This window comes from Sinocyclocheilus rhinocerous, unplaced genomic scaffold (genome assembly GCF_001515625.1).
Source record: "Sinocyclocheilus rhinocerous isolate Xijiao unplaced genomic scaffold, SAMN03320098_v1.1 scaffold44, whole genome shotgun sequence".
Lineage (NCBI taxonomy): Eukaryota > Metazoa > Chordata > Actinopteri > Cypriniformes > Cyprinidae > Sinocyclocheilus > Sinocyclocheilus rhinocerous.
The window spans coordinates 1,845,071-1,862,407 of NW_015631022.1; the positions used below are offsets into that span (position 1 = coordinate 1,845,071).

The 17,337-nt window shown below is 36.5% G+C and overlaps 2 protein-coding genes across 2 annotated transcripts in view; both read left to right on the forward strand.

The window, feature by feature from the left end:
• The first annotated feature begins 4,946 nt into the window (after positions 1 to 4,946).
• Positions 4,947 to 10,678, forward strand: LOC107741068 (C-X-C motif chemokine 14-like). The gene is made up of 4 exons (XM_016553656.1): positions 4,947 to 5,210; positions 6,344 to 6,449; positions 8,365 to 8,478; positions 9,704 to 10,678. The coding sequence occupies exons 1-4, from the start codon at positions 5,147 to 5,149 to the stop codon at positions 9,717 to 9,719; spliced, it is 300 nt and encodes a 99-aa protein (XP_016409142.1). The 5' UTR covers positions 4,947 to 5,146; the 3' UTR covers positions 9,720 to 10,678.
• Positions 10,679 to 12,843: 2,165 nt separating this feature from the next.
• fam13b (family with sequence similarity 13 member B) overlaps positions 12,844 to 17,337 on the forward strand; it is a 67,922-nt gene continuing 63,428 nt past the window's right edge. The window contains exon 1 of the mRNA XM_016553658.1: positions 12,844 to 13,019. The gene's annotated coding sequence lies outside the window, so the exon portion shown is untranslated. The remainder of the gene's footprint in view (positions 13,020 to 17,337) is intronic.

Genomic DNA, 17,337 nt, shown 5'->3' on the forward strand with positions numbered 1-17,337 from the left:
GAGAGAGCGAGAGAGAGAGAGAGAGAGCGAGAGAGAGGAAAGGAGAGAGAGTGCTAGGCCTTGTGGGATTAATCAGGTTATTTAACTGCTGTTTATTTACACTGTAGTGGGATGATTTTCTGGACCGCAGTCTCTGACAGCTAAAATCAGTCAGGCTTTATTTTCCCAGGAACTATACTAAGCTCATGACACATGCAATCTGGATTAAACACCAGCCTTGCGCTGGTACTCCTGCCTCTGGCCAGGGCCTTCAAATATGTTCCCTGCTTTGGCAGGTTTGATGAGTATGGCATGTGATGTTTGGACAGAAGGTCTTTAAAAGACATGAGTTTATCACAGGGTGCAGGTGTATTACATCAGTCACACCCAGTCAAATAAACCTCCTGGCTCTAACAGAGCAATCACGCTTGGAAAAACATCAGAGAGGTCTTGGGGAGTGCTGTTGGCTTCACTTTTGAGCCAGATTTGGACAAAACACATTTCTCTCTACCTTACGCCATTCGCCTGTTATGTGCTCTGTCTAATGGACTGTGTTGTTGGATAGGTCCATTAATGAAAGAGAAAGAATAGAAGAATAAAAATGTTTAGAAAATAATTTTGACTGCCAGTCAAAGAACATCATAGAATCTACCAAAGCTGGCCATCTAAAGCAAGCACTGCTCAAAAGTTACAATCTACTTTATTTGTGTAGTACTTCACCTTTAAATATGGAACATTTTCTGTTAGGATTGGAAATTTCTCTTATACTTTGGTATCTATCACCTTCGGGGTTCCCCAAGGTTCTGCATTGGGCACTTTTTTTATCTTTATACTTATATTTGGTCAATATGTATTTATTTATTTATTTATTTAGAATGCCTTATTTGTTTCAAAAAGTTTTTTCTTCTTTGTTACTATTAAACATTGCAAGGCTAAAATCTTTCTACAGCTAAATAAATGAGAGGAAGACAAAAACTGTATTTAGGCTCTCTAGGTCTTAAAATATAACTAATAAATGATGTTGTGAAATGATTTTCTACCTCAGGGCTACTGCTAATTTAAAACCTTTCATTTAATAATCTCTGTACAGTAAATGAGAATCTGTCATTCATCTCAGTTTCGCCTGCAGATGAAACAACATGCAGTCGCTAGGCTCCTGTCTGGCACCAATTACAGGAAAACTTTTTCCCGAAAACTGGCCTATATTTACTAATATCAGTTCATTAAAGAATTTGTTTATTTGTTGCTTTAAAGCGCTAAAAGGTTTGGTGCCACTTGATTTCCAACATTTTCCATCACTACTCCTCTGGCTGTCATAAATCTTCAAAGCAATTACTTCTGTCCACTTCACAGTCCTGATTAAAGTTTAAAGGTGATCATGATTTCTTTGTTGCTTCCAGAGGCATTAGATATACCACTGTGCATTTGATACTCCTGTACTATTATATATTAAAATCCTGTCTGACTATAGCATTTCGAGCATTTCAATCCTGCCTGACTATAGCATTTCGAGTTAGTGTAATATATATATATATATATATACTGTATATATATATTGTAGTGCTTTGTCTTATTGTAGTATTATAAATTTATATTATGAGTTGATTTATTTCATTGTGCAGTACACGCGTCAAATGTTCCCTATAAATGAATATGACTTGACTACTGTGCGGCATCAAGAAATATGAACGAGTTCTAAACTAGTTTTGCTTCAGAACCCAGATTGTACTGCACTTCCTGTGATGGCCCAATACAGTACAAAAAGTAAAATGCACTTAAACACAAAAAATGTAAATGTATTAATAGGTTAATATTAATAGGGTGTGTTTACACTTGTTTTGGTCCGGACTGAAAAAGAAAATGATACATTTAGTCCTGATTCGCTTAGCATTCACACCTTTCATTTTTAACACCAAATCAAAAGAGACCAAACTAAAGGCTTAAGCATACAGTCACAACCTGATTGGGCCACTTTTATGATGTATATTTCGCAAACTTACGAACATCCAAAATTGCTGTGCGCTGGGTTAAATACATTTGTTGTATGTGTGTAAACATGGTGGTATTTTTTACAAGCTGATAACTGACAAAGACCTTATAAAATGTGTCAAGGAGTGAAAACAGTGCCAGGAATTCCTCCATAGGTGGTTTTGACGCCTGTACCTGTAACGGGCAACATTCTTTAGCTTCTATGACTAGAAGAACCAGGTGTGCTTGAGCATTTTATCCATTTCATCTTGTGTCATCACATCCTGTTTATGGTTCATTTAGATGTATTTGGCCCACATTGCATTCATATTTCAGTCAAACCCCACCAGAGTTAATTTGGAAGTGGACCGAGGCCCACCTTTTCAGGGGTCTCGGTCTTCTTGTCTGCTTGTTTTTAAAAATTTCACATATTTATCCTTGTTGCAAGTGAATCATATTTAGTCTGGATATTTTTTCACATTTTGTAATTGGATTTCCAGGACGAGAGCATGACACGCAACCTGGCCAGTCTGCTTGATTTGCAACGAGTTCTAAACTAGTTTTGCTTCAGAACCCAGATTGTACTGCACTTCCTGTGATGGCCCAACACAGTACAAAAAGTAAAATGCACTTAAACACAAAAAATTTAAATGTATTAATAGGTTAATATTAATAGGGTGTGTTTACACTTGTTTTGGTCCGGACTGAAAAAGAAAATGATACATTTAGTCCTGATTCGCTTAGCATTCACACCTTTCATTTTTAACACCAAATCAAAAGAGACAAAACTAAAGGCTTAAGGATGATTTGGCTTGCTTCTATCCAGTGACAGATGAATATGTGCCAAATACTGTCAAATTTGATTGGACGCTTGATGCCAGTGAATTATATGTGAAGCCATTAACAGTTGCTGTCATGCAAACATTAATATGTTTATGTTTTTTGCATTTAGCAAATGCATTTTTTCCCTGCAGCCTGCAACTCTTTCAGAACAGACTTGCAATCCTCCAGAACCAGAGATCTATGCATCTCCCTTTTCTAAATAATTATACAACGACTGAGACACTATTGCATTCATTATCAGCTGTGACAAATCTCAGTGATCTTTCTGAATCCTCTTCTCTGATCGCTGTTGCAAACAAACATTTTTCAAAGAGAAGAAGGAAGGACTGTATGCCAAAAATGGCCTTTGGTCTAGACGGGTCTTATAAACATACCAAAAGTAATTGCTCCAAAATGCTTGCCTGGAATGAGTTACATATTGTGAAGGGTCAGTTGGGTCCTTTCACAGACCTGGAGGAAGGTGAGGCAGTGATCAATGGAGAGTGTTTTGCATTGATGCCAGCAGGTGGCTGGGACAGAGTTAAAGCAGAAGATTTGATTCATTAAAGCCTTCTTTAGAATTATGTATGTTTATTTTGGATCATCCCCTTATTTAAAACACCATGTGCATTTTGCCTCCTTGTTTGCTGCTTATTGCTTAATCTACTGTATATAGAGGCATTTGCCAGTTAAAATGTTTTATTGGTGACTGGTGATTGGTTAAATCAGCTTCTGTTAAGTCCAGCTCCAAAAGTATTTGGACTCTATTTGGCACACTAAAAACTGAAAGTCACTGCTAAAATATCAAGTGGTTTGTATTTTAGCAATATATTGCATACTTTTCAAACAACATTTTTCAGAAACATTTTTAGGGTTTAAATAATAAAACAGTAGAAATACTGGTCAGAATGTAGACAAAATGTATTGTGACACTTTGTGGTTGTCAAACATTAGTAGATCATGTTCATTGTTAATGTGATGAAATTGTAGAAATTGTAGAAATGTCACTCAGTAAATTTCACAATTGATCACTAAGAAGCAGCAAATCGATTAAACATTTGAAATGTAGTATTTCCTTCCAAAACATACATGATAATCTTTATTTACATTTTTGAAAAAAAAAAATTCCTTTGTACTGTATTCTTCACAGTGGCTTGATTTTAAATGTTCCAGATTTCTTAAGCGTTTGATCTCTGATGTAGCTGTCAGTGGACAATCTCAGCATTATGACGTAAACAATAAAAAATAGATATAGTTGCCTGTGTTTTTGGTATGACTGACAACATAAATGCCCTTGACAGTGGTAGCTGATTTGGGTTAAAGAGGTGCATTGACATTGTCTGTTACCATTAAGTGTCTATTATATCCAGTCAGGCAGCATGAAGGGCAGCTTCACATATGATTTTCATGCTTTTCAGTTCACATTTGGATGGGCCACAGACAGACATGAAATGGACTGAGGCATGGCTGATGACAGCTGGGATGAGGTTATTGTCCGCAGAGTTTTTACACAAACCCTGGTTAGAAGCACAAAATAACACTTAAGCAGCTTTATTGGTGAAACTAGCATAAAACATTTTATGCGCATAACACTATCACCAACAACAATCTAAAAACAGCTTTTTTAACATTTAAGAATTATGAAAAAAAAAAAGTGTTTATTCACAGGTTTACTTAATTATAGCTCTAATTCTTACTGAGGAAAGTCTCACAGAGACTTTATTTTTTAAAACTACCTAACTGTCCAAGAAGTTAAATGCAGATGTTTTGTATTTAGGTCTAAAGATGTTCTTAAGAAAACACTCTTACTAAAGACTATTATGATGTCCAGTTTGTATAGATTTGCTGGGTTACAAAAAGAAAGAGTTTGCTAAACTGAGCTTTTATTCATGGGCAAGAATCAGAGATAACAAATTAAGTGAGACGGCATGAAAGCCAATGCAATTATCTCCCCTGACAACGTACAGATTCTCCTAATAAACTTTTTAACTCAATTGTATCGCTTTTTCTCTGGCGATAGATGTAGACCGTGTCTCAAAACCTACCTAGGCAGCCTCGACTGCATTCAAACGATTCCAAAATGCTTTCTAGGTAGGCAACTCGCTCGGTTTGGAGACACGGCCACAATTAATTCGTCGGCGGGCTCTGCATATCAATGAGGCGCTGGAGCGTGTGTTTATTATAGAAGCGCAGAGCTCGAGAGCAGCTCGTCAGATTGAGAAGAGCGTGGCGTGTCGCGGACTGGGAGCGCATTCAACATCTCAGAGACAGAGACGGGTTTATCCTCACACTCTCACAGTTTGAGCATCTCGATTATTGGATTTGAGTGGTACAAACAAACCGGAGGCTGCTGGAGCTTCTCAACAAACTATTGGGGATGAATCGCTGTACGGCCGCTTTACTTTTGCTGGTTATCGCCGTTTATTCACTCAACACAGAGGGTGAGTGTGTGTGCCATGTTTATTATTTATTTATTTTTTAATATTCTTTTTTTTTTTTTATGTAGGGTTAAAGTGTCAATCAATAGCTTACAGAATGCGGCGTTTTAGCTGTTTCGGTCTTATTCGGAGTGCATGATTTTAGTATTTAACAAATTTATGCTTCTATTTTATCTCTTGTTTTTAACTTTTCACGCAGAATAACAGCGTTTTATGCTGGTACAACTGTTAAATAGGCTCCACTTGTCTCAGACAATCTAGTTCATTCTGCAAAACCTGGCCAGTGTAGTAAATAGTGGCTCTTTGTGTTGCTGGATGAGTCTTGTTGGCTTGTGTCCTGAGAGGCTGTTTCGAGATGATGCTGAATGGAGCAGAGAAGATTGATGAGGGATTAGATGTAGGTCACGGGTCTTTCAGCAGCAGCTCACCTGCTGGAGGAGATCGAGGGAAAACAGCAAATGGCACTTTAATGAATCTCCATCACGCCAGTCTTCTGCGCTGTTATTATGTACAACCTCGTTGTCAGTTCAGTTTTGAATGCGTTTGAAAGTTAGAAAATGCTGCCGGGAACATGCAGAAAGCATCTCTGGAAGAAATGTCCATGTTATATTTCACCAAAAAAGTAAAGAAAAGTAAGCCCGATCAGAATTAAGCACATTTACCTCACAAATTTTCATTAGCCTATGTTATTGCAAAAAGTAAACAAATAAATTCTCATTAATACAGCAGTGAAAGTTATTGTTTAGACACAATGTTAAAATCAGAAAACAAAACTATCATGCATATTTACAGTACTTGTCCTTTACTATTTTTTGAAATACATCAAAATTAACAAATTACATTAATGCATGCTAATGCAAATAAAATATATTGTTTGCATGTACGCTTAATTTTTTATAGTGCTGTTTTATTAAAGGAATGCATTTGTAAAAATGTGTACACATTCATTTTTAGGCTCTATTTTCTTTATGCAGCTGTAACTTCTTTCTATTTCTATCTTCTCTATTCAAATGTCATTTTCTTTTTGAGGTTGGGTGCAACATGAATTTAGATTAAATAAATCTCTTGACAGTTTTTGTGAGATCTACAGCATGATTTTTCTTGAGACTAAACCGTGCGCTTTTTGGATTTCTTAGCATACAAGTGCAGATGCACGAGAAAAGGTCCGAAGATCCGGTACAAAGATGTACAAAAGCTGGAGATCAAGCCTAAACATCCATACTGCCAAGAAAAGATGATATTGTGAGTTGCAAAAAAAAATGTCTATCTTTGATCTGCTCGTTTGGGTCAGTGTTTGGTGTGTGTTGTGTTTTTATGACCGTTTATGATTTGTAGTAGGTTCTTTAACTAACAGCTCGAGAATTAGCTACTCTGTAAATATTATATATTTATACGCAGCTGATATTTCCAGTAGGCTTTAATAAGTGTTGTCTGCCACTAGACCCTGCTAGATAAAACAGGTCATTTCATCTTGAGGTGGTCAAGCATTGTGATCCAGCTCAATCCAGTTCACACCAGTTTAATCAGCTCTAACCAGACTGTAGCTGTCAGGTAACGGCCACCAAATGCATCATGGATTATCTAATGACCATCAATCTTAGATCAGCTATAAACCTTGTAAAATCAGTTGCCAGCAGAAGCCGTTTTAACTGGATTTTCAATTAGGATCCGGATGACAGTTTAGTGGCACACTTAGAAGATGCTACAGTCAAAATGAACTTAGCATGGTTACGTTGTGACCGTGCATGAAGCCTGAACAGTGTTTATGAAGCCTGTAAGATCCAAACATGTTTTCTATGGTGTGAAGCAAACTTGTGTTTGTGAGAAGCATGTCTTTTTGATAGACATTATTATACATTCTGTTCCACCTGCTGGCCATTGTAGGTATTGCAGCATATTTACAGAGCTGGAGATATTTAAAATCAGTCTATAGTAAAGTTATGTCTTAAATTCAAACGAAAATTGTGTCCCACAAGAGCTCCTGCTCTGTTTTAAGGGGCCAGTGAAGAGTTTAGAGTCAACAAACATGTTCTTTTGGCTGCATGCGCAGGTGAATAATAAAGTGAAAATCTAAATAAAAGACTAGGCACTCTTGGTCAGTTTGCTTCAGTGATTCCAGCGATGTGGTAAATATCTTCTTAATAGGCAAAATAAGCTGCGCTATTGAATTCTGCTTTGAATTTGTATTTGTTTACCAGTCTGCGCTCGTGATGATTCACCTCAGAATCACTCCGAAATAAAGTCCAGGAACGATTTGTCAGGATTTGTCCCACCTTCTGTATATAATTTAAATTATAATTTCAATCGAATCTTTAGTGCAAAATGACATTTATTAACAAATAAAGAAGTATTGTTCTTATTTTTATGATTAATGGCATGCATGCAATGTATTAAAGGCAGGGTATGGGATTTTTCAAAAACACTTTAGAAAACTGATTCGGGCCGAATAGCAAAACAAACTTGTAGCCAATCAGCAATAAGGGGCGTGTCTACTCGCAATGTGGAGGAGAGCGCGTTCAGTGCATGGGACGGACATTAGCCGAGCCGAGCGACAGAAAGATAGAGATGGCGGATAAAAAACAAAAGAGGAAAACGTCTGCGGAAAGATAAGGCAAGAAGTAGGACCCGTGTAAAATATTGGATCAGCTTTCCAGTGCTGGAGAGAACTCAAGGAGCGGAGGCCTGCGATCGGACGCCGAGGTCACCGTGTCTACAACAGCTAAAGTCTGACTACACTGGACGCGATCAAACGACCGTTGAAAACCATTTGAAATTTGTGTCAGCACGTCATAAATAGAACCCGGCAGCAGTTTTCTGTCGGGATTTGTTGCGCCGCGCCGCGCCGCTCACGTCCGTAGACACGGTGTAACATTGGTTTTGCTTTGTTTCACAGAACTAATCGTTGCCTGGGTTGCGTACGTATATGTGGGGCGGAGCTATCAAAATAGGGGCAAGACCCTTTTGGGGTAGAGGCGTGTTTGTTTTGGTGATTTCAAATATCAACATTGGCTACCAGAAATCGCTTACTCTGCCTTTAAGAGTATCACTGCTGATTGTTTGTGTTGCTTGAATGACTAATGTTCTCCCCTTGTCTCATCCTGGTTACCCATCTTCTCCTCCCATCCACTCATCCGTGATTTTCCCCATGTGTTTACAGTGTCACCATGGAGAATGTGTCCCGTTTCAAAGGTCAGGAGTATTGCCTGCACCCCAGGCTCCAGAGCACTAAGAACCTTGTCAAGTGGTTCAAAATCTGGAAGGACAAGCACAGGTAGCGTTCAGTAAACTTTCGCAGATTTCAAACATCGCTTCTACGTTAATAGATATAAACGACTGCCTGCCAGCACTGCGAACATAAAACCCAAAACCCAAATGACTCATGTACTTTGACATATTTCCCAAGTTAAATATTCAAGCGAAATTCAATGAGAAAAAAAGGGACTATTTTGTCTATCAGCTTGTTGGGAATGGGTTGATGGCAATTTGCAATGTCAGCCAAAAAGGAAGGTTTTATAGTTATAGTATTGAGTTATGATAGTTTGATTAAAAATTACAGAGATAAACATTTTCTATTAGATTAAAATGCTCTAATTTTGTATGCAACAACAAAGTTTCTGTGCATTAAAAGGTCTTAAATTGCAGCAGAAAGAAAGTTTTCTTCAGTATTTTAGTTTTGTTTTCCATTGCAAATATCTAAACATCATTAAATCAACATGCAAATTAAAGATATTAAGTCTTGAACAAAATTGAGTGAGTTTACGCTTGAAACAAGAGTAAACATCTGTCAGTGGGTTATGAAAACCAAACCAGCTGGCGGATATTTGTTCTTGTTCCAACCAAACTCTTTTTTTTTCATCTGATGTCATTTTTTGCTTGTCATGTAAATGGATTTTGATTTAAGAGTGGATGAAAACCAAGAGAAAAATACTGATGAAGAACATTTTGTTTTTTTCATGTAATGACAAAACAGTAAAAGTTATTTCCATATTCTGAGAGCAAAGGTATTTATTCAAGTGCTCCATTCAATGCTTTCCTTAAGTTTTCTGTACTTGGTCTTAAAAAGGTCTTACATTTATATTCAGAAAACCCCAAATAAGATGGGGTACATTAAAGGTGCACTCAGTTTTTTTGTTCTTAAAGTGTTTATTAAAAAGCAATTTAAAAATACTCTTGAAAAGGTATGAAATGTCACCATAAAATCAAAATTCTTATTTTTTGGAATATTGCAGTGTTTATTATAAAAATTAACTTATTCAAAAACATTAACGTTCCCTCATCTGAGAGATAAAATCAAGTCCTGCCTACTTTTCTTTTCTTTTTCGAAAAGTCATTTCACTAAAATATGTCACTTTTACGAATTCTGTTGCATGCTGACTTTAAAGTCATGTGCACTCAGAAGACTCGACACCACTAGGTGTCAGTATAAGCCCAAGCACAACAGATAAAGAAAGCCCAATATTAAACCTCTCAAATATTTGTTTTTTGTCCCTTTGTAGGGTGTATGAGGCCTAATCGTTCTCCATTATGCACGAGGCTGAAAACACTGCGGGATGCATTGCATCTCCAGTGAACTGTGGAAGACCAGAGGACCAATTTTTTAAAGCATGACAAAGCATATATCCAGAGAAGCTTTCAAGCACACCAGTTATATTAATGTGGAATAATTTATAGTCATACAAAAATGTATCTTATACAATGTAATTATGAGCCAAATGCGCAGTTACTGCAGAGAAAAGTCCCTGTGAATCAGCACCATCTGTAAGAAGCGATCATTTGATTTTTGCAACGTGTAATGTTTTCTGAAGCATCAGTTCTCGGTCTGATTCATTGTGTCGTGGCATATAAAGGGGTCCTGACACTTATATTTGGATACTGTCTTGTTTGAAACTACTGTGATATACTATCCACAAGTGTCAAAGTAGATCTTAGAGTTCTCACAGTACAAATATCGAAGATGTGTACATAATATCTACAAAGACTTTGTGTTCTATGACAACATTCAGCCGGTAAACAGAGGCAAAAATATTGTTTCTCATTGATCTGCCCAAAAGTGCCGGAGGAACTTTTTTTTTTCTTAACTTATTCACTCGTTACTTTGGAATTTGGTACTTCATGGTGAAGTGAAAGAGACAAAGCTGCATTCAATAATATCATCCATTTAAATCATATCATACTCTATATTTACACATATGGAAATGTACCGCCGACACGACGAGCACATGAACTTTGGGGCCTGCAGTGGGTCATGTGTTTAAAAATGAAGCTTTTTATTTCATATCAGCCCTCCTATCAGCACATTATGAACTTACACGTGCCTCCTCTTCGAGGTGTGCAGGTTTGGTAAGCTATTGTTTTCATTTGTTTGGTATGACTGTGTTTTTCTTTTTGGTAAATGTAATGTTTCTCGTCTCCTCTTGTACATCAGATTGTATGTATAAGCACACAGAATAGGTTCTTGCGTACAGACCACCTCGCCTAGTCTAGCTTGTTCAGAATTTAGTAGTGAAGCCTATGTATTGTATCACAGAATTGTTGTTTTACTATTTAAATAATAAATGATAGAAATGTTTATGTGTTTGGGCTGACCCACCAAACACAACTTAAGTCCAAGGAGTGTAATCTTCAAACACAGCAATAAACATTTAAATAAATCACTGGGTGTGTCTGCTTTATATTGCTTAATTGTTTTATTTGAATGTCAGTTGTGTAATAATATGGTTTTGTATATAATTTAGTCACAAATGGTAGGTAAGAAAAGAGGCCACATTTTGGCAGATGACAGATAAAGTTATTGTCCAGTGATGAAAGGTTAACTTGATGAGCTCATGCTGAGATTAGTCTAAGGACATCAGGGTTATTATAGAAACTAAAAAAAAAAAATAAAAAAAAAAATAATAATAATAAAATACACAACGACTGAAAAATAATTTTAAAAATATATTATTAAACTTATTTTATTTCAACATTTCTCATTTTTATTTAGTTTAGCTCAAGAACTAAAGCTAAAACGGAAATAAAATTTATAAAAACGATTGTAAAAAATGTATAAAGACTATAATAATTAAATTTGTATATAACAAAATTACTTTTATTATTTTGTTATTATTATTTTATTATTTATTATTATTACTTTTACCTAAACTTGAAACCAAAACAGAAAATATTTTTTAAAAAATTTAAACTATTAATAAAAACTATAATAGTATCTCAGTGATACTTAAACACTAAAATACATCCACTGCATTCATCTAATAAAGCTCTTATCATAGAAAAATGCTTTCGACGATATAGAGCAATTGGAAAATGAAAATAGACATCCTTTAGATGATAATTGAAAAAAGAAAAATGTAAGAACACCCAAATGAATATTCAGTCAATAGATATAGGGGATTGATTGATTGATTGATTGATTGATTGCCATTATGTTATAGCCTATTTCTCATATAGTTCTATTTCTCATATCTACACAACTACATCATTATTTAGGATCCACTAGGGAGGACAGCACACTTTCAAGGGGGTCTCAAGATGACATCAATTATTAAAATAACCTTTGAAATAAAGTAAAACCGCTAAAAATCAAGATTAGAAAATGGATTTTCAAGAATATGAAAATAGTTTGTTGGAAAAAAAATTGGTATTTGTGAGTCATATCAATTTTTTGGTCATAAAGTGTATATGGTGATAAACATACAGATACTGAATCTTCTGGAATTATGGAATTTAGTTGTTTTAATTAGTTGTAATTATTTTAAGTATTTTAATATATTGCCACTATTTTGTGTGGATAAAGTTTTTGTCATTGTAGCAGAAGTACCATATTGTCTTTGGTAATGGGGGCCTTGGAGTCAAAACCACTGCACTATATGCTAATTTTGAACAATCAATCCATTTATACAGTTTATTCATTACAATTTAAAACAATGGTATGATATATTACTTTAAAAAAAATTTCTGTTCCATGTCCCCCCCCCCCCACTGCATTTTTGCAGTTAATAGAAGGTATGCGTTTATACAGACAATGATTTTACAAAAATAAACTCACTATGAAAAATAGGTTACTCACTGGTGGAGTATACTGTGTGACAACTTGCCCCGGTCCTGTCTAAAGTATGCGATGCATGTATGGAATCAAACACTGGGTGGCGCTGCAGAACCATGTAAAATAATATTCCCTTTTGACAGTTTTGAATTGCATTGCTTGAGTTGAGTTTTTCTTTCGTTTAAAGCAACAAATAATTTGTGCATCTTTTTGTAATGCAATCTATTCATATATTACCTTGCAGTTCAGTGGTTAAACACTTTTATAACTACTACTAAAAACAGAAGTGTGTTACCTTACGTTAAAACAATGAAATCGACACCATGACAGTTTTGCCATAATGTATTTCTAATGTAAGTTTTATGCGTTTGAAAGCTTGAATGTATGAAGCGACTTGTTAAAAGCAATGAGCATCTACTATAACATGTCTGTCTCTGCTTCTGTTTGATCTAAGATTTTAAAAAAGTGACATCGTGTGAAATATAAATTATTTTAATGGAATATTCTGGAAAACAGTGTGTTGGGGAGAACGCTGAAATGCTGAGAGAGAGAGAGAGAGAGAGAGAGGGGCGGGGTCAGTGTGGCATCGCTGTGGGTGTGTAACTAACATTGTCTCCATTCCACAGAATCAACTAACTTACTCACATTAAAACTGGCAGTGCCAGCCCAACACTGTAGCTAGTAATCATCGTTATTCACATCGCCTCTTTTGAACCAAGGACTACTGGAATAATTCTGTTTGCTGGTCGTTTATCGCCTGGTTTGACCTGGTAAGTGCGGATGGTATCGGTGAAGAAGTGACTTTAGCGGATGCTAGCAGTCGCGTTAGCCAGCTGAGGGTTCGCCTCACAGCGACTCATCCTGTATTTGCATCGAGCTATTGATTTACAACAACATTTGTTGTTGTATGATGGTTGTATTTTACACTTTACATGTTTAATTAATTTCTGCCTTCATGTAATGAGGATAAAATGTGTGTATAGTGGATTTCACGCTGTTTTTGTGCGTTGACTGGTGTGTGGCAGCAGGAATAAATGTTGACAGTGCTAAGCTATGAGGCTAACAGGATAGCGTAACGTTAGAAAGACGTTCGTTTTTAAATAGTGAGAATTTTAAATATAGTTTGTTTTTGAGTGTTTGGTGTACTTTGGTCAGGCGCGATGCACAAACAAAGGTGCAGCAGCTTTTTAGTAGATTTCCTTCATTTGCAATTGTATTTTTATTTATTAATTTTTTTCTCGAAAGGGTAAGATGCTTCTGTAAGGTGTTGACAGCCGAAGGTTCAGTCTGTAACTGACAGAATCACTTCCTGTCTATAAAAATAAATATATTTTGTTAAATGTTAAACATGTCTTCTGAAATAAAAGAGATTGCTTTGGTTCCTAAAATAGCTTCAGTTTCGTTTAATTGGGATGTGAAACTTGAATCCTGTTTAGAGCTGTTTCTGGAACAGCAGCTGAGGGGGATTGTGCTGTTTAATAATAGATTCATTATTTAAATTATTTGACCTTGTTTTATTTTAATTATATAAGCAAATGTTTTTAATGCTTCTTTATTTATTAAATATTTAGTTAATAAGTTAATTGTTCATTTTTTTACTCGTTTAACTTTTTTATTTAGTCATTTGTTTTCTTTTTTTAATGTTTTTTCTGTACATTTCTTTCTGTTAATGTGTTTTGTTTATTATTTATCTGTTCATGTTCATCAAATTCTCATTATTTTTATTTAAATCTCATTTTTTATTATTTATATTATTTATAATATATTTATACAGAACGCCTAGCACTACTTTGACCCCAGTTCAAAAACCCCTGGAATAGACTATATAGTGTGTACATTGTGATAAATAAACACGTTATTTGCCTTTGCCTGCCCTTCAGCACAAAGCACTTTTCAATGGTGGTGTCTTTTACAACATCAGAAAGTTCAAGGAAATTCATCAAATCCTGAAAAAGCCATGGACATTTCTAGCTTTTATAGTATGTCCAATATATTTAGCCAGCTAGAAATGGCTGTTGTTGGATTTGTAAAATTCATTTTCTTGTAATGACAAAAAACTGGAAAAGGCATGATGATAATATAAAAGAGAAGTCATAGAAATTCAGGCAATACTAGATCGTGACCTTGTAAGCCAAATACATTTTTCCATGCGTACGTGAGTGATCGGAGCAAAGTCATTGACTGTTGTCCACTTCTGTTGCTATAGATTTGTTGCGATAGCCGCTTGTTTTGTAGTGCAGCAGGGCCAAGCAAAACCTAATGCATCAGATCTCCCAGCGAGCCACAGACGAGATGTCTAACAAACTAGACAAACCCTTGCTTTCACACCAGCGTGAAACCGGGCTGCTCGTAGGCTTCCCAAAACAGAAAAGTGGGTACTAGGATGACTTAGCTATCATTGGGTTTTTAGATGCTGTACGCATGGATATGGCGATAAGGCCTTTAAAACCTGCTGAACGTGTCTTGTTCAGATTACAGCTAACCCCAGCTGTCCTTGAGGAGATTTCAGCGCTGCTCCTTGGCTCTTTTCTGTGACAGACTCTCTTTAGATTCATCCAACCGCCTGTAATGAAAACAGTTGGACCACCATATGGGTTGTGAGCTAGATTACGGGTAACTGTTTTCATTTGTAATGCTGGTTCTCTGTTGTAATAAATGTGTGCTAATAGTTCACTGTGCAAAATAGCAGAATCATCATTGCTTGAAATCAGATCTTGAACATTGAACTGAGCGATTATTGCTGTGGTGAGCACAGTCATGTGATGAGAATTTTTTTTTCAGATAGCGAAAGTGAAAGCTTCGAGTTTGCTTCCTGTTGGTTCTGTTAAGGGTATGACTTTATTTCGGGTGGGATTCGTGGCCGAAGAATTAGCTCAGACCGAAATCTCATTGCAATTCTGTGAGTGAATAAACCACCGAAACTATCAGCTGGCAGTCATCCTGAAGAAGCATTTGCATTTTGTAAATTAGCCTGATACTTGCGTCCTATTTTTGTCAAATGGACCCCAGCTTTTAGTGTGTGTTGCATAATAGTCATCCGCAGTGGTGTGCCCACCTCATTTGTCTTCCTGCTCAGTGTTACTCAATATTTGCACATTTAGACAACAGAAAGATTATTCGAATGGAAATCCCAGTGGCAAACATTTGCGTTAAGCAAATCTCCACAAAACCTTTTCTCGTGTGTTTGTCAGTGCATGCTCATGAAACTGGACAATAAAAATAACGCAGACATGCATTGAAAAAGGAACCTGAGTCATATCCAGAGACTAGAATATCATACAGACTTAAACCCTATTCGCACGGGATTAGTATTACCTGGTGACTTCCAGTCATTTGTAATAATTGCGGAGGTTGTCTGTGATCTTAATCCCGTGCGAATAGGGCTTTAGAGATCGGCTCCTCTGAGTTTACTGGGGCAAACCACATAGTAAAACTCTAGGATCAACCACACAGAGCATTGTGGGAGCAATGGCAAGCAACACTTACAGTTTAGTCCTGTGATTTTTGTTTTGTTTTGGTAACGCATCTCCAGTAGGGTACAGCTTTTTTTCCGGAACATTACTGGTCAGTTCCGTTTAGAGATCATGTATGAACAGGACCATTTTTAGAAATAATGCTAAATCAGTGCTGTTGAATTGTCAGGGATAAAAAGCAAAAATCCATTTTGTGTGAATGATTGATGCCTGTCACTCAGAAATCAAAATATTTTGTCAAATTTGACATCCGGGCAAATGGGGAAAGCGGCACAGCGTTTCAAGGTCAGTTCACATTATTGATGTCACAGAGTTGACTGGTATTTTAGTGCTGATGTGTGCGTGCTGTCTGTTAAAGACGAAAGCCGCTGTATGTGTGAACAGCAGGTACGATGATTAAAAAAAAGCTGTAGTTGCTCATTTTATCCCTTAAAATTCATCTTTGATCATCAAAATGACATATTTTAACGTCTTTTCCAGTGAAAATTATTTCTTTACGTGTAGCCTTTCAAAGCATACTCCATTTGAGGTCCCCCGAAGTATACTTTGGCCTTTACTCTACATCCTTACCTAATTTACTATATAGGCTACAAAATCATGAATATGCAAAGTAGTCCTGTCCCCACTCAATTACACCAGCTCGGACTACCTGCTCCACTTTTACTCGGTTAACTGAAGTAGTGAACGTTACACAATTACAAGTACCAATATTGGATTAATTTAGCTATATATGTTTGAAATAGAAACTGATTCTAAAGAGGAAAAGTAAATTATACAGGGTCATCTGCAAGTCTATATCTGCTCTCTACATGTAACAGTAATTAAAGGTGCTGTATGTAAGTTTTTGACTCTACTAAAGCATAAAAATACCATAATATGTTTGCAGATATTTAAGAAACATGCTAATTTAACATATTTGTTTATCTGAAAAACAATGCTACAGTCAGTTATTCTCCTTTGAAAATGTGCGTTCCGGGCTGGAATGTTAGTCTCTGTTTCGGTTTGTGAAACCCGCCCACTGCCAGTTTACCCAATTGTATTTCGGCATCCCGGGTTGCCAGTTGGCGGGAAACAGAGCGTATTTCATTTCAATCATGGAAGCTGGCAAACGATAGGGGTCAGAGCGGGAAATAGTTCATTGAGGCAGTCTCGTTTGAGAAAATTAACCATTAGATTTCAAAGTAAGAAATAAATTATAGTATTTTACACCTCACAATGAATAACAGTCTACTTGATTACGTTTACAACTGGGCCGCCTCAATGTATGCGTCTGTATTTGTCCCGACAAATGCGACCTCCGGAGGATGCGTCAGCAGCCTCCGAAATGAGACGCAGATTCAGATTTATAAAAATACACATGAGGTGGTTTATAATTTGCAAAAAATACAAATATTGCAAACGTACACATTAGCTGATCAACTTACAGTGTAAGGCTCAATGCTTTCCATCGTCAGGTGTGCTCGTTCCTGTTTGTGTCGTCAATATGGCAACCTGCGTATGCGTCAAGTCTGAGGAGGAGGGACCGGGTGAAAAAAAACCCTCTCCAATATTTTGAATTTGGACTGCAATACCTAGTTCAACCACTCGGTGTCAATCCTACATACAGCACCTTTAA

Coding starts and splice junctions, on each gene's coding strand:
- LOC107741068 (XM_016553656.1), top strand. CDS start 5,147: ATGAATCGCTGTACGGCCGCTTTACTTTTGCTGGTTATCGCCGTTTAT. Junction 5,211..6,343: donor TTATTCACTCAACACAGAGG/GTGAGTGTGTGT, acceptor TGGATTTCTTAG/CATACAAGTGCAGATGCACG. Junction 6,450..8,364: donor TGCCAAGAAAAGATGATATT/GTGAGTTGCAAA, acceptor ATGTGTTTACAG/TGTCACCATGGAGAATGTGT.